General features: G+C 35.4%; 1 protein-coding gene across 7 annotated transcripts in view; it reads right to left on the bottom strand.

The window, feature by feature from the left end:
- Positions 1-24,948, bottom strand: part of DCC (DCC netrin 1 receptor) — a 1,370,599-nt gene that overhangs the window by 541,412 nt on the left and 804,239 nt on the right. For all 7 annotated transcript variants that reach the window (XM_007486716.2, XM_056824442.1, XM_056824443.1 and 4 more), the window contains exons 6-7: positions 20,857-21,011; positions 16,342-16,462 (exon numbers count right to left, since the gene is read on the bottom strand). In XM_007486716.2, the coding sequence (XP_007486778.2) occupies positions 16,342-16,462; positions 20,857-21,011 (276 nt within the window). The remainder of the gene's footprint in view (positions 1-16,341; positions 16,463-20,856; positions 21,012-24,948) is intronic.

The raw sequence follows: 24,948 nt of genomic DNA, 5'->3' as shown, positions 1-24,948 counted from the left end.
AATAATAAACTGGAGGAATTCCATGGGAACTGGAATAATCTCCAGGAAGTGATGCAGAGTGAGAGGAGCAGAACCAGGAGAACATTGTACACAGAGACAGATACACTGTGGTACAAGAGAACGTAATGGACTTCTCCAGTAATGGCTTTACAATGTCCCTGAACAACCTGCAGTGATCTACAAGAGAGAAAAAAAAAACTATCCTCAAGCAGAGGACAAACTGAGGGAGTAAAAACACCGAGGAAAAGCAACTGCTTGACTACAGTAGAGGTTGAGGGGACATGATTGAGGAGAGATGCTAAATGAGCACCCTAATGCAAATATCAACAACAAGGAAATGGGTTCAGAGCAAGGACACATGTGATACCCAGAGGAATCACGTGTTGGCTAGGGAAAGGGTGGAGGGGGTTGGGGGGGAGGAAAAGAAAATGATCTGTTTCCAATGAACAATGTATGAAAATGACCAAATAAAATAATGTTTAAAAAAATTGTAACTTGTATATTATGCTATTCTATTTGATACATATGTATTTCTATTAATTCGTTGTCTGTGGTGCCTTTAAGCATAGTGCACTTTCCCTGTTTCTCTTTTAATTTTTTCTATTTGCTGCTGTCTTGTCTGAGATCATGATTTCTATCTCCTTTTTTTAAAAGCTTATTTAAGGCATGACAGAGATTGGGCCATCCCCTTCTTTTGACTGAAGGAATTTTCTGTTTAAATTGTGTTTCTTACACTCATTATACTTTTTGATTTTGCTTTTTAATTTTTTCTTCTATTGTCTCCTATTTAATAAGTGAGTTCATCCCATTTATACTTATAGATATGATCATTAATTATGTATTTCATCATATCCTATACTTTAATGCTTTTTCTTCTCTTTGTTCCTGCTCCTTTGTCTTTTGTTTGCCCATTCCTCAATCACAGGTTATTACTTTTTTTCTTTCTTTCTTTTTAAACCAATCTTTATGAATGACCCTCTAGTTTTGGAATTTTTTTCTTTATTTTCATAGAATATGTGACTTGAATAAAGTTTTGCATCTCCTTTGTTAAGCTTTAATTCACTTTTCAATTCTTTCCTTCAAAATTGTCATTTGTATGTTTAAAAACAAAACCAAAAGCCTCTTGCTCTATTCCTTCCATTTCTTTGTGATTATGGGGTTAAGTTGTGTTTTTCTTTAATGATTTGCTCATAGATGGCAGGAATAGCTCAAGACAGGACTCTGTCTTGTATTCCTTGTATGTCTGTCAGCATACCCTAAGCAATATGTACTTCCATCTGGGGTTTGTAAACTCTTGACCCAGCTTTGCAGGTGGTTGACATAGAAGCTCCAGTTGAAAGATTTTGAGAGCCGAGCCCATGGTCTCCCAAAGTTCAGGGTCCTTCTGTCTAGGTGGAGTGATCAAGCAAATAAGAGATGAGAGATGACTGAGTGTTCAAACCTTTGCTTAGGTATCATTCAGCCATTCTGCCATTGCATGGATTTCATTTATTTTATAGCTTTAGTGAGTACATGCTTTTCTGGCACACAATCATTTTTCAACATATGTTGAAACATTTGTTTCCATAGAACCTAACAACAGACATGAAGCCTAAGGAGATGGTCAACATAAATACTGTTAAGTGCAGGGTCTGAGGGTAGAACTAACATGACACAGATTTCCCAGAAGTTTTTATGCCTAGAAGAGAGAGTCCTATCTAAGTGGGTATATTAAAATCCTTAGGTTTAATTTGTAAGTGGGATCTTCTGGTAATATTCCGGGGGGTGTAATGGAGAAGGTATGTAGGTGGTAAAAGAAAAAGGATTTAGAAGAGACAGCTGATGTTTAGGTTGGCTCAGAGAGAGAAGAAGGGGTTTGATTAGTTTCCCTTTTCAGCCTTTCCTCCTCAGGGCTGCTCTCACAGATTTGCTCTTGTCCCTCTTGTCCTCCTCCACTACTAGAGCCAAATTATCTCCCTCCCTCTTTAAGCTGTTCCACTCACACTTGATTCAAATTTGGGAAAGGATAACCACTTTAATATGAATTAATTCAATTAGGTAATACAAAGAAATGGCTGGCAGGGGAAAGAATGGGAAAGGAAAATGGGAAAAAGGGATCTCTTTCTCTAACTAAACCCTTTTCCTCCCTCCTTGAGTTTGGGGAACTCAGGCTTTAGCAACCTGAGCCCCCTGAGAGATAGTCAGGTTGACTGACCCTGGGTTTGGCCCCTTGGCCATAATTCAGACCCAGGGCAACAGGATCTGAGGTAAACTCTGATAGAGATTCAAAATGTCTTTTTTCGGGTTTCTCTTCAGTAGTCTTTTCCATTGGGAAATGTTGGGGAGAAGGATTTCCAGTCACTAGCAGGAAAAAGGTGGGTAACCCTCAGGAGAAAGTCTTAACCAGCCATCTCTCTTCAGCTTCTCAAGACTGAGAGACCCACTGCTCTTCAGAAGGAACCTTCTGGCTTCTCCAGCCTCCTGGGGCCACGACCATATGAGGAGAAAGATTCAGCCTGGCACTTTTCTTATGTGCCAGCTTCTGTCACAGGGGACAGAGTGGGACATCTGTATTAACCCTGCAAGCATGTTGCTCTCATCTATTTTTCCTGGGTAATAATAGTCATAGTAATTCCAATAATAAGGGTATGTTAGTATGTTAATAAGGAAAGTCACGGGGAAGGGAGGGTGTTTCATTGGTTGTTTCCATCCTTCCTGGAGGCTTCTTTGCAGTTCCTGGTTTACTCGTGTGACTGTGTCAAACAGCCTGGTCTTTGATGGCTCCCAGCAGAAAATCTCTAGGTCCATCTCATATCAGCTACTTGAAAGGCTCTTCATGTTTAGAATATCAGAATTTTATTATTACCCCTGGCCTGTGCTTCTTGCCTTAGTTATTCCCTTCTTTATACTGAGTTCAGTCTAGGATCAGAGCAACAGAGCTAAAGTCTTACTACTCATCTGCATTCTCTGCCCTGTATATCACAATGCCCCACCCCCTTCTCTTCCCAATCTTGGTGTTAGGGCAACACAATTTAGGCAAGCATTAGGTCTGTGATTCCTAAATAGATATACATCTACAAGTCATAGGCTTTAGCCTCAGGCTCCAAAGCCTGTCTATAGGATCAGATCAATTTATCCACAGTGTTAACCATGGTCTGGTATAGTTTGCCTTTTGTGGATTTTCCTGTTTGGCCCTCAGGTTAGAGTAGAGTGGGGTGATAGCCTCCCTAGGCTTGGACATTATGTTCTTCAATATAACCTGAAATTGCATTTTTTTTTATGGAAACAGGTTTTGTGTGACAAGACATGTATAACCCAGTGGAATTGCCTGTCAACTCCAGAAGGGGGGAAGGATGAGGGAGGGAGACAACATTAATCACATGACCTTGGAAAACTTCTGTGTAAATTTGTCACTGAAATAAAATAAAGCAAAAAAAATTAAAAATAAAGAAAAATTGCATTATGTTAAGAGCCTGTCATATGACACTACTAATCCATAGTGAGCTTAAAAACCACTAGGAAAAAAAAAACTCAGATGTTTTTTTGGCCAAGAAATATGCTAAATAAACATCTTATACTGTGGAAATGATTTCTAGAACCCGTGTAATTTTTCCTATCAAATGTCATATTATTAGATTTCTCCAGTGCTCTAACTTGCCTTGAATTTTTTGAATCCCAACTCTTATCTAAAAGGAGACTCATTCAGTCCCTCACTATCTGCTTATAATATTACCATCAAATGATGAAGCCCTTTCTAAATAATACATCTTGCCCCTAGGAAATTTAAAAATCATGGATAAGAAACCACCTTGAATATTTTGTATTTTTAGTTGAATATTTTAGTTGAATAACTAAAATACATTAAATCATATAAATGCATTAAAAGGCTGCAAAACAAAATATGCAAGTTCTAAGGTGGGGAAGTTATAGTTAATTGGTTGGATTGTATACTGGAAGAGATAGTTTTTGGGATGGATTTTAAAGAAAGAAGGGTAGTTCAATATGCAAAGAAATTAAATTCCCAAAGAAAAAAGAACAGCATGAACCATGGCACAGAGATATATAGTAATGCTTCTGAACATTCCCTGGAAAGGGAAGAGGTAGGGAATCATAGTGTTCTCAAGTTTGGGTGGAGCACAGAGTGAATGGAAGGGAGTAATTATAAGTCACAATGTGACATTCTCTAGAAGCACACCGGACACTTTTGAAAGTTACATGAAATCTTTAGGTCATTAGGTATCCTTAGAGCATGAAATTGATTTTATAAAGCAAGTCTAAGTTAGGAAATAGTATCTTACTAGGATTAAAAGAAATAACAAAACAGCTATATTTTGATATTCAAGGAAGTTTACTTTTATTTGTGGAAAGGAATTTCTTTTAAAAATTGTCATGATTCTTTCAGACCAGTGGTTATCTTCCCAAAAAGTGTCCACCATTGTCCCACAAAGTTTTGTAGATAGGTAAATAAATCAATATGCATAATTATACTTGCAACACCATCACAGTACCCTCTAGCCAAAAATTTTAAGACTCCATCATACGCCCACATCCCTCCTAGTCTAAATGTGTTTTGTGTCTTTTAGTAGAGGTCAAAGAATTTTGCCCAAACATATTAGGTAAGGAAAGGAGAATGCACACTTGAGAGAGTGGCCTGGAAGTAGAGGAGAGAATTTTTAAGCAAAGAGTCACTATCTGGATCTGGAACTCAGTGTGAAGGCTTGGATCAAGGAAACATGTCTTTTGGAACAAATTAGCTAATTGCTCTTATAATCCCTACTTTCTCATGAACAGGGCGAATTTATTTATGCCTCTTAAGGTGTTTTAATGTAGATTTGTGACTTCATCAGGGTAGGGGATTCCTGGTGTAGAAACTTACTCCATTGATGCAAGGGACCTTGCCTGAAAATTAGAGACTTGGAAAGTTGCCAGAGATCCCTAAGAGATAAAATGACTTGCTCCTGATCACAAATATAGTTTGTTTCAGAGGAATTGAATTGGTTTTCCAGACTTCAAGGTTATCTCCCTGTGGCCAAACTACACTATGCTACAATGTCTTTTATTTTGATAAAGGTGACAATATTCAATTTTTAAAATTTTGTTGTAAAATGTTTAAGTTGTCACCCCCCAAAAAATGTAAATAAAACCCTGCAAGGTGATGAGAATATAACATAATTTAAAAGAAGGCAGTTGAGAGTTCTGATTAAGCCTTGTACTACAGTGAAATTCCCATTATTGCTGTGTGGGGACCAACATGTTCTCCTTTGACAAGGACAGGTTTTAGATTAAGCACTCTGATATTGTAAATTTCCATTCTTGATGGCTAGTCTCTCTGGTCTAAGGTGCCTTAGAGAAAAAGAACAAAACTGTGAAAAGGTGTAGATTTCAATGAAAGTAAAGCCCTCTTTCCTAAACATCCCCAGCCCCCACTCCCAAGTCTCCACATTTTTAGGGAAGGAATTGTAATGTGAGGACTCTGCTGAATTTAAATGGAGATAAAAGACATTATAATTACAAATCTCAGGATCCAATCCCAAAATGATAGGTTGACAGTGTCAGACCCATCCAATGACCAATTGCAATTATATCTAACTCTAGTCACCAGAGATAGGGGAAGGGGGAGAGCTGGAGGAAAGAAGTATCTCTTTGGATTCATTTTCAAACTTAGAAGGTATTTCATTTTACAAATTATCTGCACATTGCCCAGGCTAAATAATTAATGTTTAAATGAGGTACATATGACTATTTTTGAACAGAGAAAAAAGAAGAAGACAGGGAATTACCGACAGAGTGAGGCAGCCTATTTTACCCTGTCACTCAGAGATAAGGCATTAGCATTGCTATGGAATGAATGCTGCCTCCCCAAGGAGATGACTGCAGTTTCTAGCTCATTGTTTTCAAGGCTACAGATTGGGATGGTGGGCGCTTTTTTCAGGGGAAAATATGGGGAGGAGAAAAGGGGCAACAGCAGTAGTTCAGATTTCCTGTTAGTCAAATCATGAAGGTTTGCAAGGAGTTCACAAAACAGTTTGGGGCAGAGTAAGCAGCTATTTCCTTAACCAAGTATATTTTGCAAAATCAATTTGAGAGCTCATTACATAAATCCATATTAAACTACTTAGTCTATATTTAACACTATAACAAGGGTAGTCAGGGTAAATTAAATGGCTTTTATTTCCAGGTGGCAGAGAGCCAAAGTTTGTCCTTCCTATTTTAAGTAAATGCTGGGTTCTCTGATACATGTACACCATAGACAGGAGAGACAGACAGAAGAGAAGGATGATTATTTCATCCTTTTAGATGTTAATAACACTTCATGTCTATATTTTTCAGTCTTGAGAGTTTTGAAAACCATGAACTTTTACTGCCTCATGACCCTGTATATTTCCTCTTCCCTGCTATATAAAAATAACAAACTGCAGGAATTCCTTACCCTCAATCTTAGGAAATATATAATATTTTATGTTTGTTAAGGGAATGGGTCTCATCAATGAGGAGAGAGAAAAAAAAGCACATAGCTCAAGAGGGAATTGTGATGCTGTGACAAAGTCAATTCCCCTTTTGAATCCTTATTACCATCATTATTTCTCTATACTTTAAATAAGCCACAAAATCATCACAAAATTACACCTCTGGGTGTGTGTGTGTGTGTGTGTGTGTGTCTCTGTGTGTGGGTGTATAAAATTTCTTGTATCCACTCCTTCTTCTCTTCATTTATATAGAGAGAAATCCTTGGTCCATCTTATACTTGGACTACCACAAATTTTTCTCAACATTTACTATCTGACTACCCCACCATACTATCCTTGGCTCTATCTTCTGCACAATAAAAAATAACCAGAGCCAACAGACATCATTTTGATCTGTTCATTACTCTGCTCTGAGGGCTATCCATTGTACTTCTGTTAAGAAAAGACAGTAAACAACATCAATTGAAGGTTTGTTTGCTAAAACATTTATCAATGTATTCCTTTTCACCTACTATGTCCTTCCAACTAGCTGTAAAGATACTTGACCCTCCCACATATTCTATTCCAATTCTTATATACTAGGCAAGTGATCTTTGGTTTTAATAGGCTTTTCCAAAAGACCATAAGCTTTGACTCCTTCATTACTCCCCCCTGCCCAAATCCTCTTATTAAAAGAACAAATAATTATAATCAAATAAACACTTCTAATGCATCTGGAAAAGCTAGAGTCAATGGACTACCCTCTTCCTCTCTACCCTCTACCCTATTCCACTCGCTATCCATTTGACTTCCCCAATTAAGACCCTCTTCCTTGACCATCCACCATTCCTCTATGTATCTTCTCTCCTGTTAGAAAGTTAGTTCTTTGGGGTCAAAGATCATCTCATTCTTATTTCTGTATGCCCCCATCTCAATGTAGTGCTTGTCACATGTTAACTGACTCAGAAGTAGTTTTCTAGACAATCATCCACTAATCTACCAAGCTGTAAAGGTTTCACATATAATCTCAGTGAAAGACTGAATCTTCAGTATAACTTCCAACTTAGCTTTTTCCAAATTGGCTCATCACTGGGATTCAGACTACTATACCATAAAAGTTTTTGCCTTGGAAAAACTGTGAAACCAAGAAAAATTACTAACGTACTATAATGTAGGAATGTAAGTGACCCTCTATTTTGTCATCTACTTCTACAATGATCATAATGGAGAGTTAGAGAAGGGATTCAAAAGTGTTAAAAATCATCACCTATTTAGGGTAAATATACAGATTAACTTAACTGCTGGTGTTCTAAATATGAAATCTTTGTTCAATGACTCATTCTTTATTATTCAGTGGAGTCATCCTTTAGATAGTATCTTGACATTTATATCAAATTTGTTTTAACTAAAATGGCTAGTCACTCAGTATTAGAATCATATCATGATTTAAATCAATTGATTTTTTCCCTGAAATAACATTGATAAAAATGAAAATAGGAATTCACTCACATATATCATTTTATATTGTAAAAAAAGCATTTTCTATATGATAACCCTGTGAAGTAGGTAGTGAAACTATTACATCCTCAATTTATGGATGACAAAATTGTATGTCAGAGAGCTTGAAATACTTTCTTTACATCATATAGATAGCATGGGATGGAAGCTATGACTTGAACCCAAATGTCATGCTCTAGTGCTCATTATCCAATTGTTTCAGAGCTTACATCAGTGAAAAGAGCTTTCTGATATTGCCATGTAGACATAGAAAATAAATTAACATCAGCATCAAATGACCTCAGTTTAACATTATTGTAAAAGTGGCACTTTATAGCTTTATTTAACCCTTTACCTTCCATATTAGAATCAATACTATGCATTAGTAACAAGGCAGAAGATTGGAAGGTAGACAATAGGGTTTAAGTGACTTGCCCAGAGTCACACAGCTAGAATGTATATGAGGCCACACTTGAAGTCAAGTCCTCTCATCTCTGGGACTGGCTCTCAATCCACTGAGCCATTTAGCTGTACCTCATATCTTAAAAGAAAGGCAGCCAACCCAGAAAATTTCAGATAGTTTGAGAGTGAAAAAGGAACAATAATTCTGTATTTTATACATGTACAATTAGAATGAACCCTGGGAAGTGGTCACATGTATTTGAATTATAACTATTTCAAGTTTCAGTTATGTAAAATATAGTCATTGGTTCTAGCCCAATGGAAATATACATTATGAAAACAAATGGTGTGATCACTTCACAAAGTGTTGGCAGCAATCAGAATGTAGCTGATTATAGCTTCAATATATAATATCTATATACTCTTTATATTCATCCTGACATCGATGTCCATTAATTCTTTCTCCAGAATGTTATGGAGATATTATTATATTATTGTCTTGTCTTCCCTATTCATAAAACCATTGTTGAAATCTTGGCTTTGCTCATGTTCCACTTGGGCTGTTGCAATTGGTATCACTCATGGGTCACATATCAGAATCTGATTATAATTCTTTGTTTACATAGCTCTTCTCTCTTAATAGACTGTCTAGTAAATTTTTCTGCTTACTCAACTCAGTGCCCAATATAGCACCTGGAAAATAGCAGACAAATAATAAATGTTTGATAAATGAGTGAATGAACAGACTCTTTTATTGTGGTTCTGGCTGATTATTTTACTACTTCTAACTTGCAGCTGAGCAATTCTCTCCTCCTCTCTCCACACTGAAATGAGCATGTTTTAATCATTATACTCTCTCCCTGAAGTGATTCCCAAATGACTCCCAAATCCAATCAGAGATCATGAACATTAAAAGATCTGATTAAGGATAAGATGATCAAGTTCAAACTCAGTCATAAAGTGTTAGAGAAGAAAGGAATTTAGATATCAGTGGAGCCAGTTTCTTCATCTCTAAAATCAGATAGAGTCATCTCTCACTATAGCATGGTTTACTTATTGGGGCTTCACTATATTGGCAGTTTTTTTAACATATCTAATTCTGTTTTGCAGAGTTACACTTATTGAGGCACACTATTGGCTGATGGAATGAAAGGTGACCAACCACAGGACTATGTTCTGTATCCTGGACATTGATTGGCTCAGTTATTTTAGGTTAATAAGAATATGGAAAAGGTTTAAAGGAGATTAGGAAGGGTTTATAAAGCCTTAATATATATATATATATATATATTATATAATAAAATAAATATAATTTCACTACTTCATGGATTTTCACCTATTGCAGGGGTCTCTGGAATTTAACTCCCAGGAGAGATGAGGGATCACTATACTTATATTTCCTCCTTCTCAAGGTTGATATAAAGAAAGAATCTAATAAATTTTGGTAATTACTTAAAATATGACACCTATCAAGTAATATGCTTCTTCCAAGCTCTCTCCCCTTTATTCTCCACACTCTCAACTCCATCTTCACTTCACCTGAGATCTTTTCCTTACTTGACCCTATTCTAGGGCAGGTTCTCCACTAGTGGTTTCATGGTAATCCCAAAATTGTCAGCTACATCTATAAAGTTGGAGTACTGTAGGTTCTACATCTGTAAAGTTGGAGTACTGATGTGTAAGGTTTATATAATTCTTTACAGTTTTAATCCTAAGTTTCTATGATCTCCTTCTGCATGATCAGGACTGCCTATATCTAGGTGGTCCTTTAGCTTACTTTATCACTTGCCATCATTTTTTAAAATTGTTACAAAGGATGACATAAAACAAGTGGGAATATGATGACATGCCAGTAGTTGTAAATATACTGCTTTTAAAAATAATTACTAAGTCCCTGAGAAGCACAGAAATTACTTTACAAATACTGTAATAAATTAAAACACATTTATAACACAGACAAACCACCAGAATATATACTTTTTTAAAAATTGTAGAACTTGGAAAAAGAAATAGAAATTTGTGGGTAATCTAGCTTATTGTCAACAGATGAAAATCCTTAACCTAAAATGACTTGACTCAATATTGTAAAAATCAAAATTGGTTTGACTAAATGTAAGAGTTAAAAAATATAAGTAGTCACCATTCATAAAATTAACTCTTAAGTCAAAAGTCTGTTAAGCACTATTAACAATTTAGTTTAATAGAGATATAGTAAAAGAGAGAAATGTAGGAAGGAAGTAGAAAGTATTGCCTATCTAGATACCCTGTAATGTCTATCTGAAGAAGTCCAGCTCACCACCTGGCAAGGGCCCCCTCAAATCCCAATCTGTATATGGAGTTATAGTAATCTCTTAAACCAGTAGTCCCAGTGGTATCTGTAGCAAGGGTTCCACCGATACAAGCCACTTCCTTTAGCTCCAGTCATTCACTCAGCAAGGCCCAGAGCAGAATCCTGTAGAATCCTCCTCCAGGGGAGTCTCCTCACAGAAGAGCCAAAGAATTCATCCCTCTTTTCAGTCTTGCCTTTTATATCTCTTTTCCCACATCACTTCCTGTTGCTCCCACACTTCAGGAGAACCAATCAGTTTCCCAATTTGCCTAGCATTGGGCGCTAGGGGGAAAAGGGAAAGTGCTTTTGGTCTTTGGAGGTCTGAACCTTTTCTACTAAGTGACTTGTGAACTATCTTACTTAGTGTTAAATAGGGGTACTCTAACTTCTTGATTGATTAACTCAAAATAGACAAAAGGAATAAAGAATTCCCTTTCACAATGTCATGTAGTAACATACTGATTTCCTCAAACTTTAGCATGGTGTCACTGAAGTCTTTTAAAATTAGATACTATAACACATTCTCACAATTACCACATAAATGAGTAAACACAGAGTATAACATTACTGAAAATGAAACATATTAAGAGTGGTATATAAAGAGATCTGACCAAGCAAAAAGGCAAGAATGGTCTGTGGAGCATTTCCCATGATCAAATAATTAACTTCCCTCCCCCCTATTCTACCCTATTTGGTCCCACCACTATTCTATTCAATAAAAGCAAAGAGATCTACCAAATCACCAAACTGAAAATATTTTGCTCTGAATTACAGAAATCAAATAACCAACCTGTTTTGGTTAGTATATAAAGCTTTATTTGAGGGGGCAGCTGGGTGGCTCAATGGATTGAGAGCTAGGCCTAGAGATGGGAGATCCTAGGTTCAAATCTGGCCTCACACTTCCCAGCTGTGTGACCCTGGGCAAGTCACTTGACCCCCATTGCCTAGCCCTTACCACTCTTCTGCCTTGGAACCTCCAAGGCTCCAAGACAGAAGGTAAGGGTTTTAAAAAAAAGTTTAAAAAAAACCTTTATTTGAGGAAAAGGAATTTTCCCCCCCTCAGAGTCAATCAAAGACAAAAGAAAATAACAAAGGATTAGAATTTTAAATTTCTTCAATTTTATTTAAAAACTCAAAACTGACATTCATGATTAATAACAGAATAGATTTATGACTATAGTAATCTAACTGCACAAGTGTCTAAAATTACTACTTAGTGCAAATATTTTTTTTAAAAAAGGAAGCTATTGTTAGATCCATATGAGGTACTAGAAGATATTTTAATTTAATTGCCTCTGCTTAGAACTTATTTATGTGATGCTTAAGATTTACTTTGAATCAATGCTGAAACTCTTTAAAAAGCTTCCCCATGATATTTGATTATACCTCAATTCAGCTATGACAAATCTGAAAAGTCCATGCAAATTGATTCATTCTGGACAAGAATTCCCAATTTCTGATACTAAGAAACACTTTGGATTCACTGTATCTGCATGTATTAGGATGTTGCCACACATTGGAGAATAGCCTTACCACCATACCAAATACAATGACGGCCTTAAATCATAGTCATTTCCTACAGTAAGAATTGATAATTATACTTAACTGTCTGCCAGTAACAAATGCCAAATTAGGAAGTATATCACTTTAGTGTTCTCTACATTCTCTTACATAGTGACTTTGGTGCTGTTGTGCTGGCAAATTAAATCCTAACAGATCTTGAAGTGTTAAGACTAATTGTGCAATTATTCATCCCCTCACACAATCCATTGAAGTTACGATGTTTAAAAAAAAATCAACATTCAGGAAGAAATGTTGTAATTAGTGGCAGTTAATTCAGTCAGAAAAGTCATTCAGTGCCTATATACTTGCTTCTTATCCTTTTCTTTTTCCAGTTTTTCTCTTTAAATTGATAAGGCAGTACATTAAAAAAAAAAGAAACTGAGATATGACTTGCACTTTCTGTGCCTTAAAGCTTAAAACCTGGCCTTAAATAACTTTATCTAATTCTAGACCATGTGATGTACCATCTTATTATAATGTACAAAATTCACCATCATTCTTAATCATAACCTTTCTCAGGAAGGACAGGTAATTGATAGCAATTCACAGTTTTCTAAATGCCTAAGCAATATATTTCTGCTAGTACAGTAGAACTCCATCATAACCGTGGTTTGGGGGAATGGAGATAACACCAGCATGAAAGGATGCTCTTGTTAAAGTGAGAGGCACGCACTATAAGTTACTCTGGGGAACACGACTTGCTACATTATAAACTTGAATTCATGGGCCAACCTGGTAGTGCTCTCTAATAGGATTTACTGTTCTTAGGATCGCTTGACTTTTTTCCCTGAAGCCTTTTTTTTTTTTTTACAGTTCTGGAACTAAAACACCCTTGAATGCCTTTAACTTGGATTCCAGTTCCATCCTCACTCATTTTCAATATTAATTTCAAATTGTACTGCCTGGTCTCCATCCCATCACAGCTGCCTTCTGAATGCCAAGAATTACTTTCTGCCACTCCAGCTATTCCAAGATGCCTTTGACTACAGACCAAGTATGGAGTTCAATTGGTGATTTCTGGTTTTCTGCCTCAGTCCCCCAATATTGGCATAATCTGGCCTCTGAGTCACCAGTTTCCTAACTCTCCCTGCTTATCCGGATTCCTATCTGTACTGACTTTCCATACTCTGGACCTTAGTACTTCTCTTCTCCTCCATCCTATTAAGTTGATATCCTGGGCTCTATTGCTCATCATCCAGGACATTGCATTTAGTAGTACAACTTTTCTCAGCAATTTACTTCAGGGTAGAAATTTCTTATACAAACACAGAGTATTGCTGACCGGTGCACATCTAAGAGTTACACAAAGAATACAACCAAAGCCACACAGTTAACTTACAGTCCATTTTTGCAAGATTAACATTAGCATGCCAAGTAGAAGCACTTTGACTTAGTGTATAGAGAGCTAGCTTCACAGTCAGAAAAAAAATGGTTTCAAATCTTTCCTCTGGTTCTTTTCTTCTTAACTGTGGAAATCTGGGCAAGTCATTTAAAGTTTCAGTGTCTCCACAGAACCTTTATTAAGTTGTAGCTATTGGAGAGTAGGTACAAATATACATTAGGAGTAGGAGTTTCATCATCAGGAGTTCTCTTTACCTAGGAAATCACATCTAGCAAAGGGGGGGAATAATGCAAAAAAGTCTAATTTCAGATTGTAGCTATTAAAGCTTGAATGTTTTAAGACTTTAAAAGTCTTAGTGCAGTTTTAAGCTGCTAAAGCTTAGGAAAAGCTTTAGTGAAAAGTAATTAAAGCTTTAAGAAATAGATTTAATAGCTTAAAGTTTCACTGACTTTTGGAACCTCTATCACGGTTCTTCTCTTTGATCAATCAACCAAAAAAACATTTCGTAAGTTCTTTCTATTGGCCACAATCTATACTAGGGACTGAGGATAGAAAGAAAAAATAAAGGCTTTTTCATGTTAACTTATACCAGTTTTACATTGACAGTACTGATGAACTGAACCTCACATTGTGCATCTCATTCTCAAATTGCTAGAAGCTCCCTATTATTAACCAGGCTTTCAAAGGCTGAGCACAATATGATTTTAAGGAATGAAAGTGATGGGGATGTGTGGTAGGAGTGGGAGGGTATCTGAATTCTACCTGTAAGGAGATTTATTTCTTTTACTTGTGACATTACATGAATTGATAACTTTAACTCTCACAGAACATTGTCAAAAGAAGGAAGAAAGCAGTTCAATCAAGTTGGTGATCAATAGGATGGTATTTTTTTTCTCTAAATGACTAGTTTCCAAAAAGGGAGTTGATAACTGTTTATAAAAGAGAATATTGAAACTTCACGAGTCTTCCTGAGCACCAACCCCCACAGAATGCCATCTTTAATAGGTCATTGTCTGGCCTCAGTGAGGAACAGATTGTTGGGGTTGCCAGGGGTAACTCTCAGTCAGAGGCCTGTGGACAGGCCAAAACTGAACAGCTGGGCAACGCAGGGTTCACACTGTGCCTGAATATATATGGTGACCATTTATTGACCAATTTTTTAAAAGAGAAGGCAGTGTTTTTGTTGCCATGGTCAGCCCCATCACTTAATTTATATGTATAGCTTGCCTCTCTACCATCTGTGCATGCTGGCCTCCTCAACATCTCAGAGGAATTGGAGTGGCATTGTTTGAAGATCTGATTAAATAGCCAGGAAAAAGTCATCCATCATTTATAAGGGGGAAATGTAGACAGTTACAATGGTGTCCTGCAGCCCTTTAGGATTTTGTCTTCATTTTCTTTTACTTTCATTCTAATCCAATGCCAAACATAATAAACACTGACCATGAGTACAGAATTTACTGACAGCATTTTAACATCTAGGTGGAAAAAGTAATGAATTATCCAGTTTCCTTTAGGCAGGTTCTGGTAATGTATTAAACTACATTACTGCTAAGGGTAACACTGTTCCCCTAGGCTTATACCTACTGAAAAATAATCAAAGAGTCCAAGCTGAATGCTGGCTTCTGTATTAAAGACTACCTGTTGGACTGGGGTTTTCCTCTGTGTTGAGGCTTCCTGGGTGTAAGTCAATTTGAGGTGAAAATGTACCAATCTGATTCCCTAAATCCTCATCAGTGAGTCAATATGCAGTGGGTAAAGTTTTGATTGGTTGGAGGTAGTCCTATTAAAGTTTCTCTCTTCCTTTCCCCTCTGTTATTATTATTGTTGTTTATTTTAAAGCATATATTTACCTGCACATAGTAACTGATAGTGAACCATGCATTAAATTTTAAAATCACATCTTTGGATAAAATAGTGACCTTAAATGATGGCACATTGTCTTATCCAACAGAGACTGTTTTAATCTCTTTGTATTATAATTCTGAATGTATTCTCCCCTACTGTCAATTATAAAAGAAAAGGGGTTATGAGTAAAATCAAATGTGTAAGCATTATAGATGTGTCTCAAGTAATTGGCTATAGAATGCATTGGATCTGAGTGCTCAATACTCTCATCTAAGGCAATGAACCATCATTTAAACGTATTTTGCTTGTTTCTTAAAAAGACTAATTTGAAAAAAGGCCAAGAATTGTTAGCATTATCAGCAGAAAAAAAAGGAATACATTCAGAATTTGTGTAATTAATTCATGTTACATAAAACATACTCTTTCACAAACTTTGTTTAGGCAAGAATGAAAGAAAATTTCAATTTCCTTTTTCTTGAATTGAGTCATCCTTTTTGGTCTGATTTCTCTATTATTCCACTATTCCTAAACAGTTTATTTCAAAGTGGTGTGCCCAAACACAAATTTGAAATTAATTCTACAAAAATACAATGATCTTTAGCATCTATTAATTTTTAATCATAAGAAACTATGAAACAAGATTCCTTCTTCAATCATTAGAATAAAAACATCTCCAAACATAGAAATAAGGCATTAACCTAAACAATCTCTTTCTTAGGATATATGCTATTTCCTTTGAATCTTTCCCTTCAACTGGTCTGAGGAGACACTTCTTCAATTATTTGTCCCTCCCAAATCTCATGAAGAAAAGGGTTTTTTGTTTGTTTGTTTTTTTGGTTGGATCTGGGAGAGATGTTAGAAACATTTCAGATTTTCTAAATCAAATACTAATCATTTTAATTACAGACAGAATTTCAAATGTCTCAGCTTCTTACCAGGTTCAGGGATGATTAGCTGGGCACTGGTCTGTGTATTCCCAGCCTCATTCTCAGCTACACACTGATAAAAACCTTCGTCTGACTTTACTACTCCAAGGATCCTCAAATTGCTGCCGCCCTAGGGAGAAGAACAAATGCCTGAGATGTTTTATAAACAATAACAAAAAACAGCACCAAATGTCAACTTTAGCCAAGTTTTGTAAGTTCCCTAAAGAATCTTCAAGAAAGGATGCACTTGCTGGCTCTTAGCTTCACTTACATCCTAACAAACCTGAATAGTTTCGTAAGTATCTCCTGAACATATCAGCTAATCTGATGTTACAATTAAGCTTATTAGCTTGTGTCTGCAGCCATAATAAACCACATACGATGTATATATATGATTACTCAGAGGAATGATAGTAAAAAAAGTTGTAGCAATGGCATGCCTTAGTAGCTATCCTACCCCCAAAGGTGAAGAGAGAACAATATCAACAGTTGCTCTGTGTGTGTGTATGTGTGCATGCACGTGTGTGTATTTCACTGGAGAGGGCAGAGAACACAACAGTGAAACAAATAGAATATGGGTTAATTTCTATTTCCTTTAGCAAGTAATCTTAGAGTTGGTTGTTTTCTGGGGCCAACAGAGTGGGCTAACATTCTATTGGCCTGTTTCTGGTTCTCCTGACATTAAATTGTTACAAGTATTGAACATGGACTATCTTTTGGCTCTCCCTCCTTTTTACATGACTCACTCACTTTTCCCAGTTACATATCCCTTTGTTCATATTTATTAGGTTTTTTAATAAGTTCTATCATCCTTAACTTTCCAGATTATGGAAATATAGAGAAAAGTTTCTGCTACCAAGTTTCTAATAATCATGCACCTTTCATTTAAAAAAATATGAATTAAATGAACATAAGCCAATATAGCAAGCAAAAACATTTCTTTTTACATGTGGAAAAATGATATAGTGATCAGAAGATTGTTTTTAATTTACACTTAACTCAGTTTATTTTAGTTATTAATCAAAGCATTGTTTGTGTAAATTTAAGGCATGCTAAATCATATCCCCTTAAGTCATTAAGAGAAAAAAATATTCTCTCCCAGGGAATATTTAATTGTTTTCAGTATCAGGTAGCAAATTTTCAACTAATATAAAATTCTTACATATGGCTAATTTCTAATTGGCAATTCTCATAAAAGTTCCCATTAATATTAGATGTGCTGTCAGAGGCACACAGTCATATATCATTTTAGTCAATGATGCTTAGATTTCTGAAGCCTTTGGGGAAAATATTTTTTTTAAATATACAATGAATTTGAAACGGGAAATTTTGCATTTTATTTTCCCATTCCCTAAGACTGTAGACATCTAAATGGGTTGGCGGTAATGAGTCATGCAGGGAGAAAGATTATTCAAACTGTACAGAAAACAAATGTTACATTTTATCATGTGTCCTTAAGGGCACCCAGCAATTTCCTTTATATGCAAGCAGCATATATTGTATGCCTATACAGCACATTTCAAATTGCCCAATGACAGGCCATTTTTAATTCTGTCGTGGAGCAAACAACAGTGCACTTAAAGGAACTAATGGGTTGTAAAGCATTCCAAACTTAACTTTTTTCATCATGACTCTGTCTATCAAATTATATAAAATCAATTGAAAGTCTAACTATTGTGAAATGAAAAGGCAAGCGAAGAAGGTGAAAAATGGAGATATGATTCCTACAATCCTTGGAATGTCATATAGAAACCAAACACATATGCAAGGAGGGTCAAACAAACAAATGAAAAACATAGTGTGTAGAAGGTTTGGGGAAACTTAGACAAAGTATGATATTGTACAGGAAGCAAAGTGGTACAATGGTTTGAGTACTGGACCTACAGTTAGGAAGACCTGAGTTCAAATTTGGCCTCCAATACTTATTTGTCATTTGACTATAGGCATGTCACTTGACTGTCTTAGTTTCCTCCTCCATAAAATGGGAATAATCCTAGCACCTACCTCCCAGGATTGTTGGGAGGATAGAATGAAGTAATATTTAATAACTACACACTACAAAGTTTACAGTGGTAGTAGTAGTAGTAATTGTAGTGATAGAAGTAGTAGTAGTAATAATAGAAGTAATAGTAGGAGTAGGAGTAATTATAGTAGAAGTAGTAGAAGTAGCAGTAGCAGCAGTAGTTGTAGTAGTGATAGTAGGAGGGGAATAAGAGATAGGGAATGAGACCTGGATACTAATTTTCTTTCCAACAACCACTTGGGTGTGTTTTGTTTTTGTACTTTGGTGATTTCATTAGTAGAGGGAATTCTGAAAGAAAATTCCCTCTATTGAGGCATATTGACATTTGCCTTGAAAATGACATAGTCTTATAACGATGTTCAGTTATAAAGATGAAATGAAAGGTGACTTGCCTAAAGTCACACATTTAAGATGTGTCAGAGGTTATGCTAATTCATTATCTTGACTTTCTTTACTTATACTTTCTTCTCTGCTTCAGGCAAATGTATTTAATCACCCCTCTCGATCTCAACTTGCTCATATATAAATGAAGGGATTGGACTACATAGTATTCATTTGTTTTCCAATTTTAAAACATATTCTTTTGTGGAAAAATACTTTTATTGAAATTGTATATTTTGGCATAAAAGATACTATTCAATAATTACTCAAATGAATACCCTAAAAAGGGCATTTCACTGTTAAGCAAAACAATGAAGGATTGTCTAAACATTTTTTTTTTAATTTAAACCTTTACTTTCTGTCTTAGAATCACTACTAAGTAGTGATTCCAAGGCAAAAAAAATGTAGTAAGGATTAGGTCTTTGGAGTTAACTGACTTGCCCAGGCCCAGAGTTAGGAAGCGTCCGAGGTCAAATTTGAACCCAGGACTTTCCATTTCTGGACTCAACTGAGCTGCCTAGTTGTCCTAGTATATGACTTTTTAAGGCAGATCTCTTGCTACCTTGTCACATGATATAAAAATAAAGACAGGATGATTTTCATCAAAAAGAATTGTGGCTAAGCTACTGAGAGAAATATACATACATACACCTTTGTATGTATATATTCATGCTTTGATATAATATAAATATATATTTAATATGTGTATGTATATATGAATGCATGTAGTCCTTCTACTTATGCTCTTTTTAGAACTCCAAACTATACAGAACAATTCATTTTAAAAGTTGCAAAGTCCAGAACAAAACTGCAAAACCAAATAATCATATAGGTTATACTATGGATAAAAGACTGTGTTTGGGGCTGGGAAGACCTTGAGTTCATATCCTTCCTCAGATATTTATTCTCTGTGTGATCTTGGGCAAGCCTTTTCACATCTCAGGCTCGGTTTGGCCATTTGTAAAATGCAAGGTTTCATCTTGATGGTCTCTGAGTCCTTCCATTTGTAAGTCTAACTATTCACATTATTATTATTATCATCTTCATGATTATAATTCAAAAAGTTTCTACATTGCATTTGTACAGAGGATCTCATTTGATGCTTACAACAAGATAAAGAATAAGGCAGAATAGAGCCCTTTCACTCTCATTTTACCAAAGAAAATATTAAATCTTATAGAGACTGAGATTTATCCAGTCACACACTACATGACAATGAGGATGATGACAATGATGATCATGATAACAATGATGGCGATTCCTACTCTTTTCTGTTAATGGCCTTTTTTTATGCAATAAGAATTCCCTATAATAAAAGCACTAACCAGAAACTTAGGGAGATCCAAGAGTTATGGCCACCGTCTCCCTAGAGAAAGGATATCCCAGTATTAAGTATAATGCCTTCCTCATGCAAAGTTAGACGTTGAAATACACCTAAGTGGCAACATAGTGTAACAGAAAGATTTTGGAATCACAAGACCTGGGTTCTAGTTCTAGTTCTGTCACTAATTAGCAGTGTAAATTCTGGGTAGTCATTTAATCTCACTGGGACTCCATTTTCATTCATAACCCAAGAAATTTGAACTAGATTCCTTTTAAACTAGATTCTCCTTGCTAACTCTAAAATGATAATATAATATTACATCATTTGAACCTACTACATAACAACAGAGGTTAATTTCAGATCACTTGTATGTACCATTGGTTGTTTGAGGAAAACATCTTTTAAAATCATTGAAAATGTACTGTTTGAGGGCAGCTATATTGCTCAATGGATAGAAAGCCAGACCTAAGAGATCCTGGGTTCAAATTTGACCTCAGATACTTTCTAGCTGTGTAACCACAGATAAGTTACTTAGCCCCCATTGCCTAGCCCTTACTGCTCTTCTGCCTTGAAACCAATATATAGATTCTAAGACAGAAGGCAAAGATTTTTCAAAAAATAAGGTAATGTACATTCTAGAACTCTTAATTTGCTCCAAGAAGACAGCTTCATAACACTTCTGAAAATCAAGAACAGAGATCTGGTACTCCTCAAGAAAGTCATGTCCACACATACCTAAAGAACTATCACAGAATTTGAAAAATAGATGCAAAATTAATATGACAAATGTAATTACCACTATCTGAAAATAATCACTAGGAATGACCACATCTCCATTCTTCATCCAGTTCACTGTAGGTACAGGCTTTCCCGAGACAGCACACTCAAACTCAATGTCCATACTCTCATAGGCATAGAGATTTGAAGGGTGAATTAAAAACCATGGTGGAACTGCAAAAGACACAAAAAAAAGAAAGAAAAAAGAAACAAAGAAAAAAAGAAAAAAATTAAAAGGCTTGGACTGCAAACCTTGAATGCTAAGGACTTCCCTGAACTAAGAAAACACTACAGTGAAATAGAAAACATTTGTAATTTAAATTATCCCCCAAACCTTTAGCTTATTAAACAGGAACAAATGTAGAACATATTTATTTTCTGAAATGCAGTTAAACAGTTGAAGTTAATAGTATTCTGCCACAAGGAAAGATTAAAAACCCAATTTTGAAGAAAAATGGATTATATATTATAAACATTCTAAGAACCAAATGGCTTGTATAAAAGTGACCTGGACACCTAATAGGTTAGTAGAATTATAAAACTTATGTCAATTAATCAAGGAACCAGAAGATGACACACACCTGCAGAGAATAAAGCTTATATTTAAAGCATTCCAAGGTTCCATCAATAACACTGAAATTTGGCTGAGTTTGTTCCCTGGTTGAAACTGTTCATGATGAAAGGAAAATGAAATGCAATGGATTATCTTTACTAAGGACCCATCCTTATTGTTCTAACAATTACCCATTGTCTCATATGATCATAATGTATCATTATTTCCATAGAATGGTATACGACTTGCTAATTTAATTTAATTTCTTCATTACCATAATTCTAGTTAGATCATGATTAAAATTTGCAATTGAAGGAAATTGCTAATAAAAAAAAATCACTAATGAATTTCCAAGTTATTCCTTGCTGTCTACAAATCCTAAGTGGTAAGAGAAAAAAAAAATTTGGACTGCTCATGCTCATACATATGGGATCTTGAAGGAATTGTCCATTTTGAATATTCATATTGCCTAGGAAGCCAGATTAAATTAATTTTAAAGTAATAGACATGATAACTCTTTTCACACAGGAAATGCATATGCATTTTCCCAGTGGCCATGTTGAATATTTCATTGATTATATTTCTATTTGCTTTATACAATGGCTTCCATAAATGCATTTATTCAAAATTACCAGAAAAGTTCTTCTTCCATTATCAATATGCCCTCAAATATTGCTTCTTCTGCTGTTTTTATATTTCTATAGGTATTCAATAAACCTATATAATTTTTTAGTAAGCTTTAAATTTTTTTAGGTCTAATGACTTGCATGGGGGAGGTTATATATAACATACACATATATGTATACCACATGTATATGTAAGTATGTATATGTATGTTTGTATAAAATATTTACTTTGTATATGTATATTATATATACACCGCTGTGTTTATTCACATGTAAACCACATGTGTATATGCATATAGCATTATACATGCATGTACAGAGCATATGTGTGTAGTGAATAACTATATTAAGCCCTTGCATGTAATGCATATGTATGAATGTGTCCTAACATATATGAAGATACATGTATTGTGAAAGCATATGTTGCATGAATATTCATGTGTTTGTGTTTCTTGTATGCCTAGATAGACATAGATATAGAAAGAGCAATTAAGATAGATACATATAATACATTCATACACACACACATTTCACAGCTGGTCACATAATATGAAGCAAACCTTTAGTCCTGGCCATCAAGAGATGTGTGTTCTGGCTCTAGTTCTTTCACTAATGAGAATTCCCTGCAAAAAAGGCACTAACCTGGAAGCTGAGGGATATGTATGTGTATGTGTGCATGTTATATACAGACTATATATATATATATATATATATATATATATGTATGTATAGACACATATGCATATAAATGCATATGCTTAAGATTTCTGTAATTCCTTTGTCACTTTGTAAGCAGCTTTACAAAGATGGCTAGTAAGAAGGATATATACATACATATAGACATATATAAAGAGAGAAACATAAATTTGTTATTTTTTTTCTTTTTAAATGGCAAATTCTCTACCTCCACATCATCCCATACCCACTGAAAGGCAAGAAATATAATGCACATTAGACATATGAACTCATGTAAATATTTCATTTTAAAACCATTTCAGAAGATGTTCTGAAAAAAATGTGAAAAGGTACTTCACTATATTCTCTGATCCCATCAGTTCTCTAAAGAAATACAAAGTGAAAACAAACTATTATTCAAGATGACATAATTAAAAAGTCAATGGATGTTTTGGTCATGCTTTCTAGTTGAGAATCATGAGTTTGAATTCCATCTCTGACATTGTTTGATGACATACAAATCACTAATCCTGTATGGGCCTCAGTTTCCTCATCTTTTAAATGGTAATAATGCCTGCAAGAGTCGTTGTAAGAATCTGAATTTATAAACTTAAAGCACGTTGTGAAGTCTTCAAAATGCTACATGAATATCAGGTACTATTGTACTAAATTACAAATTCCTTGAGTGTTGGGACAATTTCACCTTTGCATCATTAGTATTTAGATAAATGATTTGTTAGATGATTGGGAAGAAGTCTTTCATGCAAATTTCAAGGGTAAGGGACCACTAAATAATCTTAACTGCCTGTTCTTCACTCTGGGGCAATGGCTACTTACTTAACTCTATACTTTTATACATATGAAACATCATCATCACATTACTGTTATTCTCAAAAAGACGAAAAATTCAAAGTTTTTGGTTTGCTTCAAACCAAGTTCAGAAAGAGCAAATGAAGGTGACCTTTTCTTTCTTTCCCCATTTGACCTTTTTTATAGGAAATATAATCCCTCATGAGCTTGCATACCTTCTCTTCTTCTAGTATAACTTTATTTTTTTAAAAACCCTTACCTTCCTTCTTGGAGTCAATACTGTGTATTGGCTCCAAGGCAGAAGAATGGTAAGGGCTAGGCAATGGGGGTCAAGTGACTTGCCCAGGGTCACACAGCTGGGAAGTGTCTGAGGCCAGATTTGAACCTAGGACCTCCCGTCTCTAGACCTGGCTCTCAATCCACTCAGCTACCCAGCTGCCCCCTTCTAGTATAACTTTAGAAGACTAAAGAAGTCACCACCATTTATCAAAGCTTGGGAAAGTTGAAAAAAGTTATATTTTCCAAAAACAAATCATATCTTCCACACTCAAAAAATCGTGGATCATTTATTAATCTCTAAGAGTTAACAATTCAGTCCTCTTATCTAGTGAAACTCCCTTATTCCAAATATGAAGAAACTGAGACCTAGAAGTATTAAGTGAATTCCCCAAGGTAATACATATAGTAAACATCAGAGTTTAAATTTACATTGAATCCAGAACTCTTCCCACAACTGAATAAAACTTGACTTTGAGCAATCCCAAAGAATATAGATTCTTAAAGAGACCTGAAAGGAGACTAGTTGGAAGAGTTCTGAAGGAAGATTTAAAAGGAACTCTGACTTGGAGAGCGCCAACAGGTGAAGGCTGTACTTCTCTCACCTCTTATTAACGTCTCCCTGTGCTTCATGAAGGACAAAGCATTCATCTCCATCAATAAGGAGAATCCCAAACTCAGAGGTTTTTGAACAGGGTTACAGAAAGATAAGATTGAAATAAAAATACAGATGAATGGATAGATAAAGCATTTATTTGGTCTGCCAGACATCTTACTATAAATGAGGGACACAAAGAAAAGAAAATATGGTGATCCCTATTATTAAGAGCTTAGACTTCAAAAGGTAAGAATCAGCTATAAAGGAGAGCTGGAAAGAGGGCAATTGAGAAAGCATGCTGAGGAGATGGAGAGTAAACATAATGAGCTGATCTGGAACTAAAGTACACATGTCTGGGATTCTTCCAGAAGTAGCCATCCTGGCCAGGGATTTAGAAATCAAGGAAGCAGGTCTTATGGAATCTGTCTTGATGCATCATAGCCATGTTTGTTTTGTTGAAAAACAATTTTCTGCCAAGCCTATTTCTTCAAGAAGCACGTTTATTCTATAGACTGCTAACTTGCACCCTAATTATTAACATCCCTTTCCCACTTCTCCTATTCAGAAGAGTCA

The sequence above is a fragment of the Monodelphis domestica genome, chromosome 3 (assembly GCF_027887165.1).
Source record: "Monodelphis domestica isolate mMonDom1 chromosome 3, mMonDom1.pri, whole genome shotgun sequence".
Lineage (NCBI taxonomy): Eukaryota > Metazoa > Chordata > Mammalia > Didelphimorphia > Didelphidae > Monodelphis > Monodelphis domestica.
This window is presented reverse-complemented; position numbering and strand designations above follow the sequence as displayed.